At 50.2% G+C, this 16,301-nt stretch overlaps 1 protein-coding gene across 6 annotated transcripts in view; it reads right to left on the bottom strand.

The window, feature by feature from the left end:
• RAD17 (RAD17 checkpoint clamp loader component) overlaps positions 1–6,026 on the bottom strand; it is a 94,540-nt gene extending 88,514 nt beyond the window's left edge. For all 6 annotated transcript variants that reach the window (XM_078615300.1, XM_078615301.1, XM_078615304.1 and 3 more), the window contains exons 1-2: positions 5,925–6,026; positions 2,829–2,910 (exon numbers count right to left, since the gene is read on the bottom strand). In XM_078615300.1, coding sequence (XP_078471426.1) covers positions 2,829–2,867 — 39 coding nt within the window. In that variant the 5' untranslated portion in view covers positions 2,868–2,910; positions 5,925–6,026. The remainder of the gene's footprint in view (positions 1–2,828; positions 2,911–5,924) is intronic.
• Between the last annotated feature and the right edge of the window lie 10,275 nt (positions 6,027–16,301).

Raw genomic sequence — 16,301 nt, 5'->3', positions numbered from 1 at the left:
TTCACCATGGAGGTGGAAAAGGATGGCAAGTTACCATTCTTAGATGTTTTAATTGAAAAGAGACCAAATGGCTCAATGGGACACTGTCTATAGGAAAACCACCCATACAGATGCCTACCTAAAACCTGACTCACACCACCATGCATCCCAGAAGAAATCCCTCATCAAAACTCTACACCATTGAGCTCGATGTATTTCCAACCATCATCACCTAGCCAGTGAAGTGGAACACGTACACCAAGCTCTCAAGATGAATGGATATTCAGACCACACAATCCGTAAAGCTATCACCCCAACCGTTGGGAAAGAACCATCTGAGGACCCAATCAAAACCATGACCTTGCCATACATAACAGGGGTCACAAAAGACTTCCAAAATCATGAGCAAACACAAAATCCAGGTTCGATTTAACACAGTACGTAATATTCGTGATCTGATCCCATCTGAGAACTCACGAAGTCGAAGGTACCCTGCCAACCCACCGGTATCAGAGATTTGTTCATGAAGCCATCCAGATATATAAACACAGACACAACTTCAACCGAGAAGATGAGTACAAACTGAGCAACCATTGGAAAGACGTTATTAACCAGATAGTCTTAACCGACTGTGATGTTTCCATCCTACCTGCTGATGTCAGCAGTTATTTCCGACTATGAATAAATCACCAGGTTAAATGTCTTTACATTAACGGGCTAAGTGTCTCACTAACACAGCTACCGTTGCCCCCTTTCCCTCGATGTGGCAGGACCTCTCGTTATTTAACAGACTACAACTGGCTGTGATGTCTCTGTTTGTTTGTCTCTCTGTGTGTCTCTATGTGTGTGTCTCTATGTGAGCTCCTCTGGCAGGCAAGGCTGCGTTGGCTGGGTCATGTAGCCCGCATGCCCAGCCACCGCATGCCTAAACAGCTTTTGTTCGGCCAGATCGAGGGGGCTAAACGGGCACGGCACGGGCTAGAGAAGAGATGGAGTGATGTGGTACAGGAGGACGTGGAGCTGAGTGGACTTGCCGATGACTGGTACCAGCGGTGTCAAGATCGGCCTCTGTGGAGGAGGCTCGTGAAGGACGCTACTGGGCAGTTGGAGGCAGTCGCCCCTCCAACAACAACGGAGGGCGGAGGAGCGACGCTCACAACAACGAGCGGGGGCACAGGTGGTGCATCAGCCAGTCATCTCGATCATCTCAGTCAGTCGACCCGTGGCACCTGGGTCTGCCCCGTGACCTCCTGCCAGTGGGCGTTCGACACTTCACGTGGCCTCAAGGTGCACATGGCCTGGCACAAGCGTCGTGGTGACGTCACGACCACTTAGTGGCGAATGGCGGTTGTTGTTGTTGTCTCTGTGTGTGTCTCTCTCTCTTTGTGTCTCTCTGTGTGTCTCTCTCTCTCTGTGTGGGGGTTGTCTCCCTGTGTGTGTCTCTCTCTCTGTCTCTGTGTGTGTCTCTCTGTGTTGTGGCTCTGTGTGTTTCTCTCTGTGTGGGGGTTGTCTCTCTGTGTGGGGGTTGTCTCTCTGTGTGTCTCTCTCTGTGTGTCTCTCTCTGTGTGTCTCTCTCTCTGTGTGTCTCTCTCTGTGTGTCTCTCTCCATGTGTGTCTCGCTGTGTGTATCTCTCTCTGTGTGCGTGTCTCTCTGTGTGTGTGTCTCTCTCTGTGTGGGGGTTGTCTCTCTGTGTGGGGGTTGTCTCTCTGTGTGTCTCTTTGTGTGTCTCTCTCTCTGTCTCTCTCCATGTGTGTCTCGCTGTGTGTATCTCTCTCTTTGCGTGTCTCTCTGTCTGTGTGTATCTCTCTCTGTGTGGGGGTTGTCTCTCTGTGTGGGGGTTGTCTCTCTGTGTCTCTCTCTCTGTGTGTCTCTCTGTGTGTCTCTTTGTGTGTCTCTCTCTCTGTGTCTCTCTCCATGTGTGTCTCGCTGTGTGTATCTATCTCTCTCTCTCTCTGCGTGTCTCTCTGTGTGTGTGTCTCTCTCTGTGTGGGGTTTGTCTCTCTTTGTGTGTGTCTCTCTCTCTCTGTGTCTCTCTCCAGGTATAAACTGAGAAATAATTGGAAGGAAGTTATTAACCAGTTTAAGTCATAACTGGCTGTGATGTTGCCATCCTACCTTCCGATGTTAGTAGTTATCTTCGACTCTCTGGTTTTACATTAACATGTTAAATGTCTTTACATTAACAGGTTAAATGTCTCACTAACACAGCCACCGTTGCTCGTTTTCCTCGATGTGGCGGTGGCTTTGAGATCTTACATTGACATACTAATCTCTCACAATACAATGGCCACCTCCGCAGCATCGTCGTCGTGGAGGTAGTTCTCCAATCTTACATTTACATGCAAATTTCTCACTTTTTACATCACTAGCCTTTGCCCACTTCGCTTATGACCCTTGGGCTACACCCATTTAATACCTTTAAAACATCCTGCCTCAGCAGCTTTCCCGCTATATTTTTTCCCCTGGTGATGATTGCTTGTGTTGCAATCGAAACGTCGTGGCTTTCTTGTTATTTTCTTTGAACTTATCTACGTGACTTTACCGAAAGACCCAAGAATAGGCAAATCAACTTTTACCATAGTCAACAGCATGTCCCTACAGCCGCTTAAAACAACATAAGACAAGAAGAATAAAGTGTGGATCAGAGCATTGAAACAAGTGACCCAAAATAAATAATGCCTCATTCCCATGTGTCTATCCTCAGAAAACCTTCAGGGAGTGCATCCTATAGGCAAAACTGGTTCAGTAAAATAAAACATTGGATCGTTTCAACATTCAGGGTCTCATCAGCAGTCGAAACAATGCTGGTGAATTTACAGATATAGGTAAGGACGTTGTTTGTACTTGCTTTTCGCTTCGATGGCTGTTGCATGGTCCCTGGAATCATGATGGCCGGGTCACGGGGCCAACGCCACCCAGCAGTGGCCTTCCTGTGCATGCAGCATGTAGAGCACACCAAGGGATGGACATAATACTCTTCACACAGCACGGGATGTATACAAAATACTCTACATATGGCACGGGGTGGACACAACACTCTTTATACAGCACAAGATGGGCACAACACTCTTCATACAGTATGCGGTGGACAACTCTTCATACAGTATGCGGTGGACAACACTCTTCATACAGTATGGGGTGGACACAACACTCTTCACACAACACAGGATGGACAAAACACTCTTCATACAGTATGGGGTAGACACAACACTCTTCATACAGCACATGATGAACACAACACTCTTCATACAGTATGGGATAGACACAACACTCTTCATACAGTATGTGGTGGACAACTCTTCATACAGTATGGGGTAGACACAACACTCTTCATACAGTATGTGGTAGACACAACACTCTTCATACAGTATGGGGTAGACACAACACTCTTCATACAGTATGTGGTAGACACAACACTCTTCATACAGTATGGGATAGACACAACACTCATCATACAGTATGCGGTGGACAACTCTTCATACAGTATGGGGTGGACACAACACTTCATACAGCACATGATGAACACAACACTCTTCATACAGCATGGGGTGGACACAACACTCTTCACACAACACAGGATGGACAAAACACTCTTCATACAGTATGTGGTAGACACAACACTCTTCATACAGTATGGGATAGACACAACACTGTTCATACAGTATGTGGTGGACAACTCTTCATACAGTATGGGGTAGACACAACACTGTTCATACAGTATGTGGTAGACACCACTCTTCATACAGTATGGGGTAGACACAACACTCTTCATACAGCACATGATGAACACAACACTCTTCATACAGTATGTGGTAGACACAACACTCTTCATACAGTATGGGATAGACACAACACTCATCATACAGTATGTGGTGGACAACTCTTCATACAGTATGTGGTAGACACAACACTCTTCATACAGTATGGGATAGACACAACACTCTTCATACAGTATGCGGTGGACAACTCTTCATACAGTATGGGGTGGACACAACATTCTTCATACAGCACATGATGAACACAACGCTCTTCATACAGTATGGGGTGGACACAACACTCTTCACACAACACAGGATGGACAAAACACTCTTCATACAGTATGGGGTAGACACAACACTCTTCATACAGCACATGATGAACACAACACTCTTCATACAGTATGTGGTAGACACAACACTCTTCATACAGTATGGGATAGACACAACACTCTTCATACAGTATGTGGTAGACACAACACTCTTCATACAGTATGGGGTAGACACAACACTCTTCATACAGTATGTGGTAGACACAACACTCTTCATACAGTATGGGATAGACACAACACTCTTCATACAGTATGCGGTGGACAACTCTTCATACAGTATGGGGTGGACACAACACTCTTCATACAGCACATGATGAACACAACACTCTTCATACAGTATGGGGTAGACACAACACTCTTCATACAGTATGGGATAGACACAACACTCTTCATACAGTATGGGATAGACACAACACTCTTCATACAGTATGTGGTGGACACAACACACGTCATACAGTATGGGATAGACACAACACTCTTCATACAGTATGGGATAGACACAACACTCTTCATACAGTATGCGGTGGACAACTTCATACAGTATGGGGTGGACACAACACTCTTTGTACAGTACATGATGAACACAACACTCTTCATACAGTATGTGATAGACACAACACTCTTCATACAGTATGGGATAGACACAACACTCTTAATTTTAGAACTTTCGTGACTGCAGGAATTATTATTTGTTTCTTTCGGTTAAGTCACGTCTAAAGATGAAATAATAAATTAAATTAAATAATAGAATACGACGTTTCGATTGCAACACAAGCAATCATCATCAGGTATAATGAAATAGCGACATAAAATCTGTCTGTCTATAGTTTTCTGGTTAGATTTTATGTCGCTATTTCATTATACCTGATGATGATTGCTTGTGTTGCAATCGAAACGTCGTATTCTATTATTTAATTTAATTTATTATTTCATCTTTAGACGTGACTTAACCGAAAGAAACAAATAAGACACAACACTCTTCATACAGTATGCGGTGGACAACTTCATACAGTATGGGGTGGACACAACACTCTTCATACAGCACATGATGAACACAACAATCTTCATACAGTATGGGGTAGACACAACACTCTTCATAGAGTATAGGATAGACACAACACTCTTCATACAGTATGCGGTGGATAACTCTTCATACAGTATGGGGTGGACACAACACTCTTCATACAGTATGGGATAGACACAACACTCTTCATACAGTATGGTGTTGACAAAACACTCTTCACACAGTATGGGATGGACACAACACTCTTCATACAGTATAGGATAGACACAACACTCTTCATACAGTATGCGGTGGACAACTCTTCATACAGTATGGGATTGACACAACACTCTTCATACAGTATGGTGTTAACAAAACACTCTTCACACAGTATGGGATGGACACAACACTCTTCATACAGTATGGGGTAGACACCACTCTTCATACAGTATGTGGTGGACACAACACACAGTATGGGGTGAACATAACACTCTTCATACAGCACGGGATGGACACACAACTCTCCCTATGGACTCTTAACACACGAATACACAAACATAATAACACGCGTACATGTACACACACTAACACACGAACAGACTCTGTATCACACTCAGACTAAACGCTGTGTAACGCGAACCCGCGTGGTGATCGAGGAAACCCGGCCACTTCCAAGCGAACTGTACCTCCCGAGTCAATACAACAATATCCGTCTACGCCGACTCCTCGAATCTATTCCGTCATTCAGCAGCAACGCAAATAGATTCCAGCGACAAATCGTCGTGCGCATTAACGTGTTGCGTGCGTGCGTGCGTGCATCGGGCTTGTGCTTGTCGCATGCCGTTTCCACTTACGAACACGCCACAAATCGCCACGCGATGAGAGTCGCTCAGCAGCACCACTCCGTTCCCTCCTCGCTCATGGCCGCTCTGTGCCTCGCTTCCTGCCCGGGGGGGGGCAAGTGGGCGGCGCGTGGCTGCGCGCTACGTCACGCCAACACAGCGCTCCCATTGGCCGAAAGCCGACCGGGGTTCATTTATAAGTGGAAATCTCAACGCGTTCGGCCGTAACAACATCGACGACGATGTCACTGTGCTGCTGTACGGAGATGTAAAAACACACGTGGGATACATAAGGGTTTTTTTTGGGGTTATATCATCATGTACATATATCAATGTGTCGTTAAAACCCGCCACCACCCGACACAAGCAACTTGTAAGGGTTGTCACGAAAACAGAACGTGCCAATTCGTCACTCCTACAGCACACCGGTGTGTTGGAGAGTCAAGCCACAACGATTACAATCTGAGTACGACGTTTCGTCAGTAATTACAACTAGCTTCATCAGGCGACAGCCTGATTTGTGGAGATTAACGTAGAATATGCGACGTTTTGGGCAATGGCCCTCATTCAGAGCACATCGGCCAGGAATAATGTTGATAGTGGATGCAGCTGCACTTAACGCCATGGGGCCTGATGAGAATTACATTTGACAAATATTTTCTGATCACACCGGTGTGGCGGTCGCGTACGACGGCAGCTCGAGACATTGAGACAGAAACAGTGTGAGACAGAAACAGACAGTGTGAGACAGACAGTGTGAGACAGAGTGAGACAGTGACAGTGTGAGACAGAGACAGGGTGAGGCAGAGACAGTGTGAGACAGAAACAGAGACAGTGTGAGACAGAGACATAGTGTGAGACATAGACAGTGTGAGACAGAGACAGAGTGAGACAGTGTGAGACAGACAGTGTGAGACAGAGACAGTGTGAGACAGAGACAGTGTGAGACAGAAACAGAGACAGTGTGAGACAGAAACATTGTGAGACAGAGAGTGTGAGGCAGAGACAGAGTGAGACAGACAGTGTGAGACAGGGTGAGGCAGAGACAGTGTGAGACAGAGACAGTGTGAGACAGAAACATTGTGAGACAGAGACAGTGTGAGACAGAAACAGAGACAGAGTGAGACAGAGACAGTGTGAGACAGAAACAGAGACAGTGTGAGACAGACAGAGACAGTGTGAGACAGAGACAAACAGTGTGAGACAGAGACAGAAAGTGTGAGACAGAGACAGACAGTGTGAGACAGAGACAGGCAGTGTGAGACAGAGACAGGCAGTGTGAGACATAGTGTGAGACAGAGACAGTGTGAGACAGAGACAGGGTGAGACAGAAACAGAGACAGTGTGAGACAGTGTGAGACAGACATAGACAGTGTGAGACAGAGTGTGAGACAGAGTGAGACAGTGTGAGACAGAGACAGTGTGAGACAGAGACAGTGTGAGACAGAGTGAGACAGAGACAGTGTGAGACAGACAGTGTGAGACAGAGACAGTGTGAGACAGAAACAGACAGTGTGAGACAGAAACATTGTGAGACAGACAGTGTGAGGCAGAGACAGAGTGAGACAGACAGTGTGAGACAGAGACAGTGTGAGACAGGGTGAGGCAGAGACAGTGTGAGACATAGACAGAGTGAGACAAACAGAGACAGAGTGAGACAGAGACAGACAGTGTGAGACAGACAGTGTGAGACAGAAACAGAGACAGTGTGAGACAGAGACAGTGTGAGACAGACAGAGACAGGGTGAGGCAAAGACAGGGTGAGGCAGAGACAGAGACAGTGTGAGACAGACACAGAGACAGTGTGAGACAGAGACAGGGTGAGGCAGAGACAGGGTGAGGCGGAGACAGAGACAGAGTGAGACAGAGACAGTGTGATACAGAGACGTAGACAGTGTGAGACATAGACAGTGTGAGACAGAGATAGTGTGAGACAGAGACAGTGTGTGACAGAGACAGAGTGAAACAGAGCCAGTGTGAGACAGAGACTGTGAGACAGATACAGAGTGAGGCAGAGACAGACAGTGTGAGACAGACAGTGTGAGATAGAAACAGAGACAGTGTGAGACATAGACAGAGTGAGACAGAGACAGTGTGAGACAGAGACAGTGTGAGACAGAGACAGTGTGAGACAGAAACAGAGACAGTGTGAGACAGAGACAGTGTGAGACAGAAACAGAGACAGTGTGAGACAGAGACAGTGTGAGACAGAGACAGTGTGAGACATAGACAGAGTGAGACAGAGACAGTGTGAGACAGAGACAGAGTGAGACAGAGACACTGTGAGACAGAGACAGAGTGAGACAGAGACAGTGTGAGACAGACAGAGTGAGACAGAGACAGTGTGAGACAGAGACAGAGTGAGACAGAGACAGTGTGAGACAGAAACAGAGACAGTGTGAGACAGAGACAGTGTGAGACAGAGACAGTGTGAGACAGAGACAGAGTGAGACAGTGTGAGACAGACAGTGTGAGACAGAGACAGTGTGAGACAGAGACAGTGTGAGACAGAAACAGAGACAGTGTGAGACAGAAACATTGTGAGACAGAGAGTGTGAGGCAGAGACAGAGTGAGACAGACAGTGTGAGACAGGGTGAGGCAGAGACACTGTGAGACAGAGACAGAGTGAGACAGAGACAGTGTGAGACAGACAGAGTGAGACAGAGACAGTGTGAGACAGAGACAGAGTGAGACAGAGACAGTGTGAGACAGAAACAGAGACAGTGTGAGACAGAGACAGAGTGAGACAGAGACAGTGTGAGACAGAAACAGAGACAGTGTGAGACAGAAACATTGTGAGACAGAGAGTGTGAGGCAGAGACAGAGTGAGACAGACAGTGTGAGACAGGGTGAGGCAGAGACAGTGTGAGACAGAGACAGTGTGAGACAGAAACATTGTGAGACAGAGACAGTGTGAGACAGAAACAGAGACAGAGTGAGACAGAGACAGTGTGAGACAGAAACAGAGACAGTGTTAGACAGACAGAGACAGTGTGAGACAGAGACAGACAGTGTGAGACAGAGACAGAAAGTGTGAGACAGAGACAGACAGTGTGAGACAGAGACAGGCAGTGTGAGACAGAGACAGGCAGTGTGAGACATAGTGTGAGACAGAGACAGTGTGAGACAGAGACAGCGTGAGACAGAAACAGAGACAGTGTGAGACAGTGTGAGACAGACATAGACAGTGTGAGACAGAGTGTGAGACAGAGTGAGACAGTGTGAGACAGAGACAGTGTGAGACAGAGACAGTGTGAGACAGAGTGAGACAGAGACAGTGTGAGACAGACAGTGTGAGACAGAGACAGTGTGAGACAGAAACAGACAGTGTGAGACAGAAACATTGTGAGACAGACAGTGTGAGGCAGAGACAGAGTGAGACAGACAGTGTGAGACAGAGACAGTGTGAGACAGGGTGAGGCAGAGACAGTGTGAGACATAGACAGAGTGAGACAAACAGAGACAGAGTGAGACAGAGACAGACAGTGTGAGACAGACAGTGTGAGACAGAAACAGAGACAGTGTGAGACAGAGACAGTGTGAGACAGACAGAGACAGGGTGAGGCAAAGACAGGGTGAGGCAGAGACAGAGACAGTGTGAGACAGACACAGAGACAGTGTGAGACAGAGACAGGGTGAGGCAGAGACAGGGTGAGGCGGAGACAGAGACAGAGTGAGACAGAGACAGTGTGATACAGAGACGTAGACAGTGTGAGACATAGACAGTGTGAGACAGAGATAGTGTGAGACAGAGACAGTGTGAGACAGAGACAGAGTGAAACAGAGCCAGTGTGAGACAGAGACTGTGAGACAGATACAGAGTGAGGCAGAGACAGACAGTGTGAGACAGACAGTGTGAGATAGAAACAGAGACAGTGTGAGACAGAGACAGTGTGAGACAGACAGAGACAGGGTGAGGCAAAGACAGGGTGAGGCGGAGACAGAGACAGTGTGAGACAGAGACGTAGACAGTGTGAGACATAGACAGAGTGAGACAGAGACAGTGTGAGACAGAGACAGTGTGAGACAGAGACAGTGTGAGACAGAAACAGAGACAGTGTGAGACAGAGACAGTGTGAGACAGAAACAGAGACAGTGTGAGACAGAGACAGTGTGAGACAGAGACAGTGTGAGACATAGACAGAGTGAGACAGAGACAGTGTGAGACAGAGACAGAGTGAGACAGAGACACTGTGAGACAGAGACAGAGTGAGACAGAGACAGTGTGAGACAGAGACAGAGTGAGACAGAGACAGTGTGAGACAGAGACAGAGTGAGACAGAGACAGTGTGAGACAGAAACAGAGACAGTGTGAGACAGAGACAGTGTGAGACAGAGACAGTGTGAGACAGAGAGCGACAGTGAAACAGAAACAAAGTGAAGCGCAGACAACGTGAGACACAGACAAAGTGAGACAGACAGTGACAGAGTAAGACAGAAACAGAGTAAGACAAAGACACAGTGAGACACAGAGACAGACAAGCAGTGTGAGACAGAGTGAGACAAACAGTAAGACAAAGACAAAGTGGACAGAAACAGTAAGACAAAGTGAGACAGAGTGACAGAGTAAGACAAAGACACAGTGAGGCAGACATTGACAGAGTGAGACCGAAAGAGAGGCTGAGTGAGACATACAAAGTGAGACAAATAAATTGAGACAGTGAGACAGAAACAGATAGTGAGACAGAAAGAGAAAGTAAGACAGACAGGGACAGTGAGATAGACAGACAGAGGCAGACAAACAGAGTAAGCCAATACACAGTGAGACAGACAGACAGTGAGACAGGGTGAAACAGAAACAGTGTGAGACAGAAACAGAGTGAGGCAGAGAGAAAATTAGAGAGACAAAAGTGGACAGAAACAAAGTGAGACGAAGACAAAGTGAGACAGACAGAAAGAGTGAGACAGAGACAGAGTGAGATAAACAGTGACAGTAAGACAAAGACAGTGAGACAGAGACAGGAAGACAGACAGACAGAAACAATGTGAGACAGAAACAGAGGCAGAGAGACAAAAACAGAGATAGAGTGAGACAGACACAGAGTGAGACAGAGACACCAAGATAGACACGAAGACTGAGTGTGACAAACATTGAGACATAGACACAGAGATCGAGTGAGAAGATCACAAATACATTGAGACAGAGAGACACAAAGAGACAGAGACAGTGAGACAGAAACAGACAAAGATGAGACAGGCAACGTGAGATACAGAAACAAAGGGAGACGACACAGAGTAAGACAGAGATAGAGTGAGACAGAAACAGACAGAGTGAGACAGACAGACTGAGACAAAATGAGACAGGCAGAGATATAGTGAGACAGAGACAAAGTGAGACAGAGGCAGAGTGAGACAAAGACAAAGTGAGACAGGGAGACAGACATTGACAGTGAGATAGAGACAAAGTGAGACAGAAACAAAGTGACAGAGACAAAATGAAAAAACAGAGACAGAGTGAGATAGAGAGACACAGTGAGACAAACAGCCTCAGAGACAATGACACAGATGCTGATTTTGTACGTTTGCCCACTGACAAAGAAATGATCAGCCTATAATTTTAATGGTAGGTTTATTTGAACAGTGAGAGACAGAATAACAACAACAAAATCCAGAAAAACGCATGTAAAAAATGTTATAAATTGATTTGCATTTTAATGAGGGAAATAAGTATTTGACCCCCTCTCAATCAGAAATATTTCTGGCTCCCAGATGTCTTTTATACAGGTAACGAGCTGAAATTAGGAGCACACTCTTAAAGGGAGTGCTCCTAATCTCAGCTTGTTACTTGTGTAACGGCGTAAGTAGCGCAGGAGACATTTGATGGAGGCAACACGTATTTATTAACAAATGGGTACTATACAGTACGTAGCGCACCCTAACACAGGAAGGGGTAACGGCCCCTTCACCCAGTCTATCCGAGGCAGTGTCCCTTGGCTAACGTTTCCCCGTTAGCTCCTACACTCCTCTAACCCAGACCATCCTAGTAGAGGCTAACTGACCTGGCCCAGCTTCGGCTCAGGTCCGACCCTCAGCCACACGAGCCTGGCCCTCACAAGGACACAGACCTCGCTGCTCTGAGGTCGCCCCTGGCTTGCCCTGCTCGGCTCTTATAAGAGCAGCAAGTCAGGGTAGTCCCAGGGCTAGCTAGCTGGTCTTCAGTCTTCACTGGTTCTTCTGCTCCAACGACTGCCTCGAGCTCTCTTGCGCACCGCCTTATATACCCAACTGCCCCCCCGAGGGGCGGGGCTGTATGCGGACTTTGATGTAGACACCCCACGTTCGGACGTTGATGTAGACACCCCAACGTAACGGCTTGCTACTCCCCTCTACGTAATACCTCTACATCACCCCCCCCCCCCCCCGCATAGCTCGCAGCCGGCCCGGCTGCAAAAACCCCCCTTTTCAATAAAGAATACATCAAAAAGCAGAACCGTGTGTGTGCCCCGTAACAATAATTAACAACAATTAACAACAACAACCAAACGCCCCAATAGATAACCCAACCCTCCAACACTCAACACCATGAACATATGTACAATGTCGAAAAAAAAATAAAAAAACGCCATTACACCGTCCCGTGACCCGTGCCCGCGACCCCACACGTCCAGGAGAAGCGGGACATCCGGACAGTCAAAGGGGGCTACCCTGACACGGGCAACCTGGTGGATCTGGCCGCACGTCATGAGAAGTGGTGCAATTTAGCGCGAGTCCGCTTGGCCGGTCCGTCGTACGGGACAGGGCATGCTTGTCCGCACGTGCTCCGGGGATCCGGCTGCTGGCGTTCGGAGGCTGTCAATTTCGGGGCACCTGGGAGCGGGTCAGTCAGAGGCATGTGAGGATCAGGCGGCGGCATCCCATTCCCCGAGTCAAAGGACACATCACATGCTCGGCCATTTGGACATGAAGGGAAGGTATGTGGTGCCGTGAAAGGTTTCAGTCGGGAGGGGTGAACAAACCAACAACGCTTCCCCCACTTAATCCGAACAGATTGGGGGAGCGCAACCTGCACAACCTCGACCTGTCCTCGCCATGGCCTCAGTAGTTTTGGGGACATTGCCAATGGTGCCTGCGGGCAGTGCAACCAGGCCTTATCGCCCGGTTTCCACTCGTGCGTGTGTGTCCGCTGTGCATGTGTAGTGGTGGTGTTGACGTGCGCCGACTGTGACAGTGATGGATCACGGGGCGGCGCGAGGTGCGGGGTTGGGCACGCGTTGTGGGCGTGGTGTGGACGCGCGCGCCGGGAGTGACAGATGACGGGGCGGCGCGGCGTGGGTGCTGAGGCACGCTGAGATGTGGGAAAACAGGATCGTAGCCAGCGCCCAGTGATTGGTCGAATAGGATGGGTGCTCGCAGCGACGTCCGCAGGTGGGGTATAAAGGGAGACGCGCGAGAGCACTCGGAGAGAGTTACCCAGTTGAAGACCAGAAGACGGAGCTGAAGACCTAGTGCCCCGAGACCCCTAGTCCCGCCGTCCTTGTAGGGACCGGGGCCCTGCGTGGCTCGGAGGCGAGACTGTGGGACCCGGGGTCCGACGCCCACGTGGGTCGGGCTGGGGACCCACAGTCAAGACGGATACCCCGGGCAGGGAGTGTCCCGAGTAGCTCAGTGGGCGTTAGTCGCCAGGGTAGCTAAGTGGGTGTTGGTCACCCGAGTAGCTCAGGGGCGTTAGTCGCCGAGTAGCTAAGTGGGTGTTGGTCACCCGAGTAGCTCAGTGGGCGTTAGTCGCCAGGGTAGCTAAGTGGGTGTTTGTCACCCGAGATACTAAGTGGGTGTTTGTCACCCGAGATACTAAGTGGGTGTTTGTCACCCGCGATACTAAGTGGGTGTTTGTCACCCGAGATACAAAGTAGGTGTTAGTCACCTGTGAACGAGTTTGGTAAAATAAAGAGTGTGTTACCCGTGAAGTCGTCTCCCGCCGAGTTACTACATTACAACTGGCGTCAGAAGTAAACCTGTCTTCAAGAAGTATGGACACGAGGAAGACTACCCGTACCCACGAGCGAGGTCGGGACGACGACGGCGTACCGGGGACACCAACCTCGGGAGGAGAGGACGAGGAGTTGCCGCCGATGCAGCACTTCGCGGTGATGGCCGACGCTCCGCTCGCCTCCGACACCAGCCTCCAAGACGCGCACTCCCGGTTGGCGGAGTTGCTACTCGCCGCCGCCGCTGTCTTGGCGGACATCTCTGTTCCGGCGAGGGGAAAAACGGCTGCGGGGTTGGTGGAGAAAGCGACGTTGGAGGGATCCCGCCAAAAGGCGCTTCGCGCCAAAAGTCTGGAAGTTGCCGCCGTTTTTGAGGGGCCGCCATCGATTGGCGGGAAACACGGACACCACGTGGCCGGAGACCTCCGCTCAGCGCAACCCACGTCATCAGCGCGCGCCGGAGCTCTCCATTTTGCGCCTGACAACCGAGCCGACATTTTACACAACTACAGCGGAGCGCGGGAAAATCTCTCCGACGTCGACGACGATCGGGTCCTCCAGCAAAGATTGCCCGCGCTGTCGGCGTTCAAGGCGGATGGGGGCGACTGGGGAGCCTTCCAACGAAGGTTCCTCGCTCATCAGGAGATGTCGGGGTGGTCCGACACCACTGCCCTGCGTGCGTTGCCAGCAATGCTCGACGACGACGCGCTTGCAGCCTTCACATCTGCTGCAAGGTCGTCCCGCTCTACGCTCCAGGCCGCACTACACCTGATGGCGAAGGTGTTCGGACCGCCCTCCACGTGTCGCCACCAGTTCTACGATCGGCGGAAGGTGGCTGGAGAAACGACGCTCGCCTATCGCACGGCACTGCTCGCCTTGGCGGACGCAGCTTTTCCCCGCATGGATAAGGAGGGGAAGGACGCCATGGTGACGGAGCAGCTGCTGGCGTTGGCCCACGAGTTGGGGGTCCCCATCAATGTGGCGGACGAAATGGATATCTGCTCCCTGGCGATCGCCACGAGCATTCACGCGTACGAGGTCCTCAAACGCAAGCCGGGGGTCGTCTGCAAATGGGCGGGGAACGCGGCACTGGCCGCCACGATCGCCGAACCTCAGCCAGCTGCGGATCAGGAGCAGGCCTTCGCTGCATCGCGTCCGGGGGAGTGGAGAACGGGAGGTCGTTCGCCCACACGTTCATCCCGCAAGCTGGAGCAACCGAAACCTACGACGTCCCTCGTCGTCTGCTACAACTGCGGCCTTCGGGGCCACGTCGCAGCCGGGTGCCGGGCCCCGCGTCAGCGCGCCACAGGACCACGTCGGGACGACGACCAGGCCCACAAGTCATCCCAACAAAACCCGGCAAGTCGCGGCACCTCACACGTTCGGTCCACAAACACGGCACATTCGGGTCGCCGCTTGGCGGTGGGGGGTTCGCGGCTGGGTGCCGGGGGTTCACTTCGGCGAGGGGGGTCCGTACACGGCCCGCAAGCAGTCGAGTAGTCCGAATTGGCCCACAGGATAGTGGCTGCGTCGGCCGGGTCGTCCGTGGTGACGGGGTTTATTGACGGGGTTGAGGTCCGGGTGCTGGTGGACACGGGTGCGTCGGCCACTATCATCTCGGACCTTATTTATAACATTCTTCCCGTCCAAAGTAGACCCCTTCTGCCAGTAGACGTGCCATTTTATGCGGCGAATGGGGGATCCCTGGGGATCATCGGCCAGATTCGGGCGACTATTTGCATTGGTGACATCAAATTGGCGGGCCCTATTTTTGTATCATCATCGCTGGCCGTTCCCTGTTTGCTAGGTACGGACTTTTTGTCCAAAATGCCCATCAAAATTCTTATAGATCAGGCCTGCATTGAGCTTCCGTCAGGTCGGCGGGTTGCGTTCTTGACGAGCCCTACCAAAATACGCACGGTTTGTGCGACGGTGCAGGCGCTGGCAACTCACACTGTACGGGTGCCCCCGGGATCGCAAATGTTGGTACCCCTTCGGTTGAGGAAACCACTCGAGGTGGGTGCGGAGGCACAGGGGGTGCTGTTGGGGCCGTCTAACAGGGCCAGAAGGGGCCTCGATTTAGCGGTTGCTCAAACCATGGTGAGAGGGGACAGTGAGCCGTTCGTAATGGTCTTGAATACGGGCTCGCGGCCGGCCGTAATTGCGCAGGGAACGGTGCTGGCTCACGCCGCGCCGCTACCCGTTGAGGAACGGCTCGTGGCTCAAGCAGATTTCACTGTCGAGTCGCATCCTCCAAGTGATGAGGGGACTGAGTGGTTGGACTCGTTGTGTGCCGGTTCGGCTAACTTGTCCAAGGTGCAATTGGGAGCATTGAGGGGTTTGCTACTCGAGTTTGCTGACGTGTTCAGCAAACATAAGTACGATATCGGCTGCACTGACCTGTTGCGCCACCACATAGCTACAGGGGACGCGGCCCCTATTCGTCAGAATCCCTTCCGGCTC

The sequence above is a fragment of the Lampetra planeri genome, chromosome 46 (assembly GCF_965212315.1).
Source record: "Lampetra planeri chromosome 46, kcLamPlan1.2.h2, whole genome shotgun sequence".
Lineage (NCBI taxonomy): Eukaryota > Metazoa > Chordata > Hyperoartia > Petromyzontiformes > Petromyzontidae > Lampetra > Lampetra planeri.
This window is presented reverse-complemented; position numbering and strand designations above follow the sequence as displayed.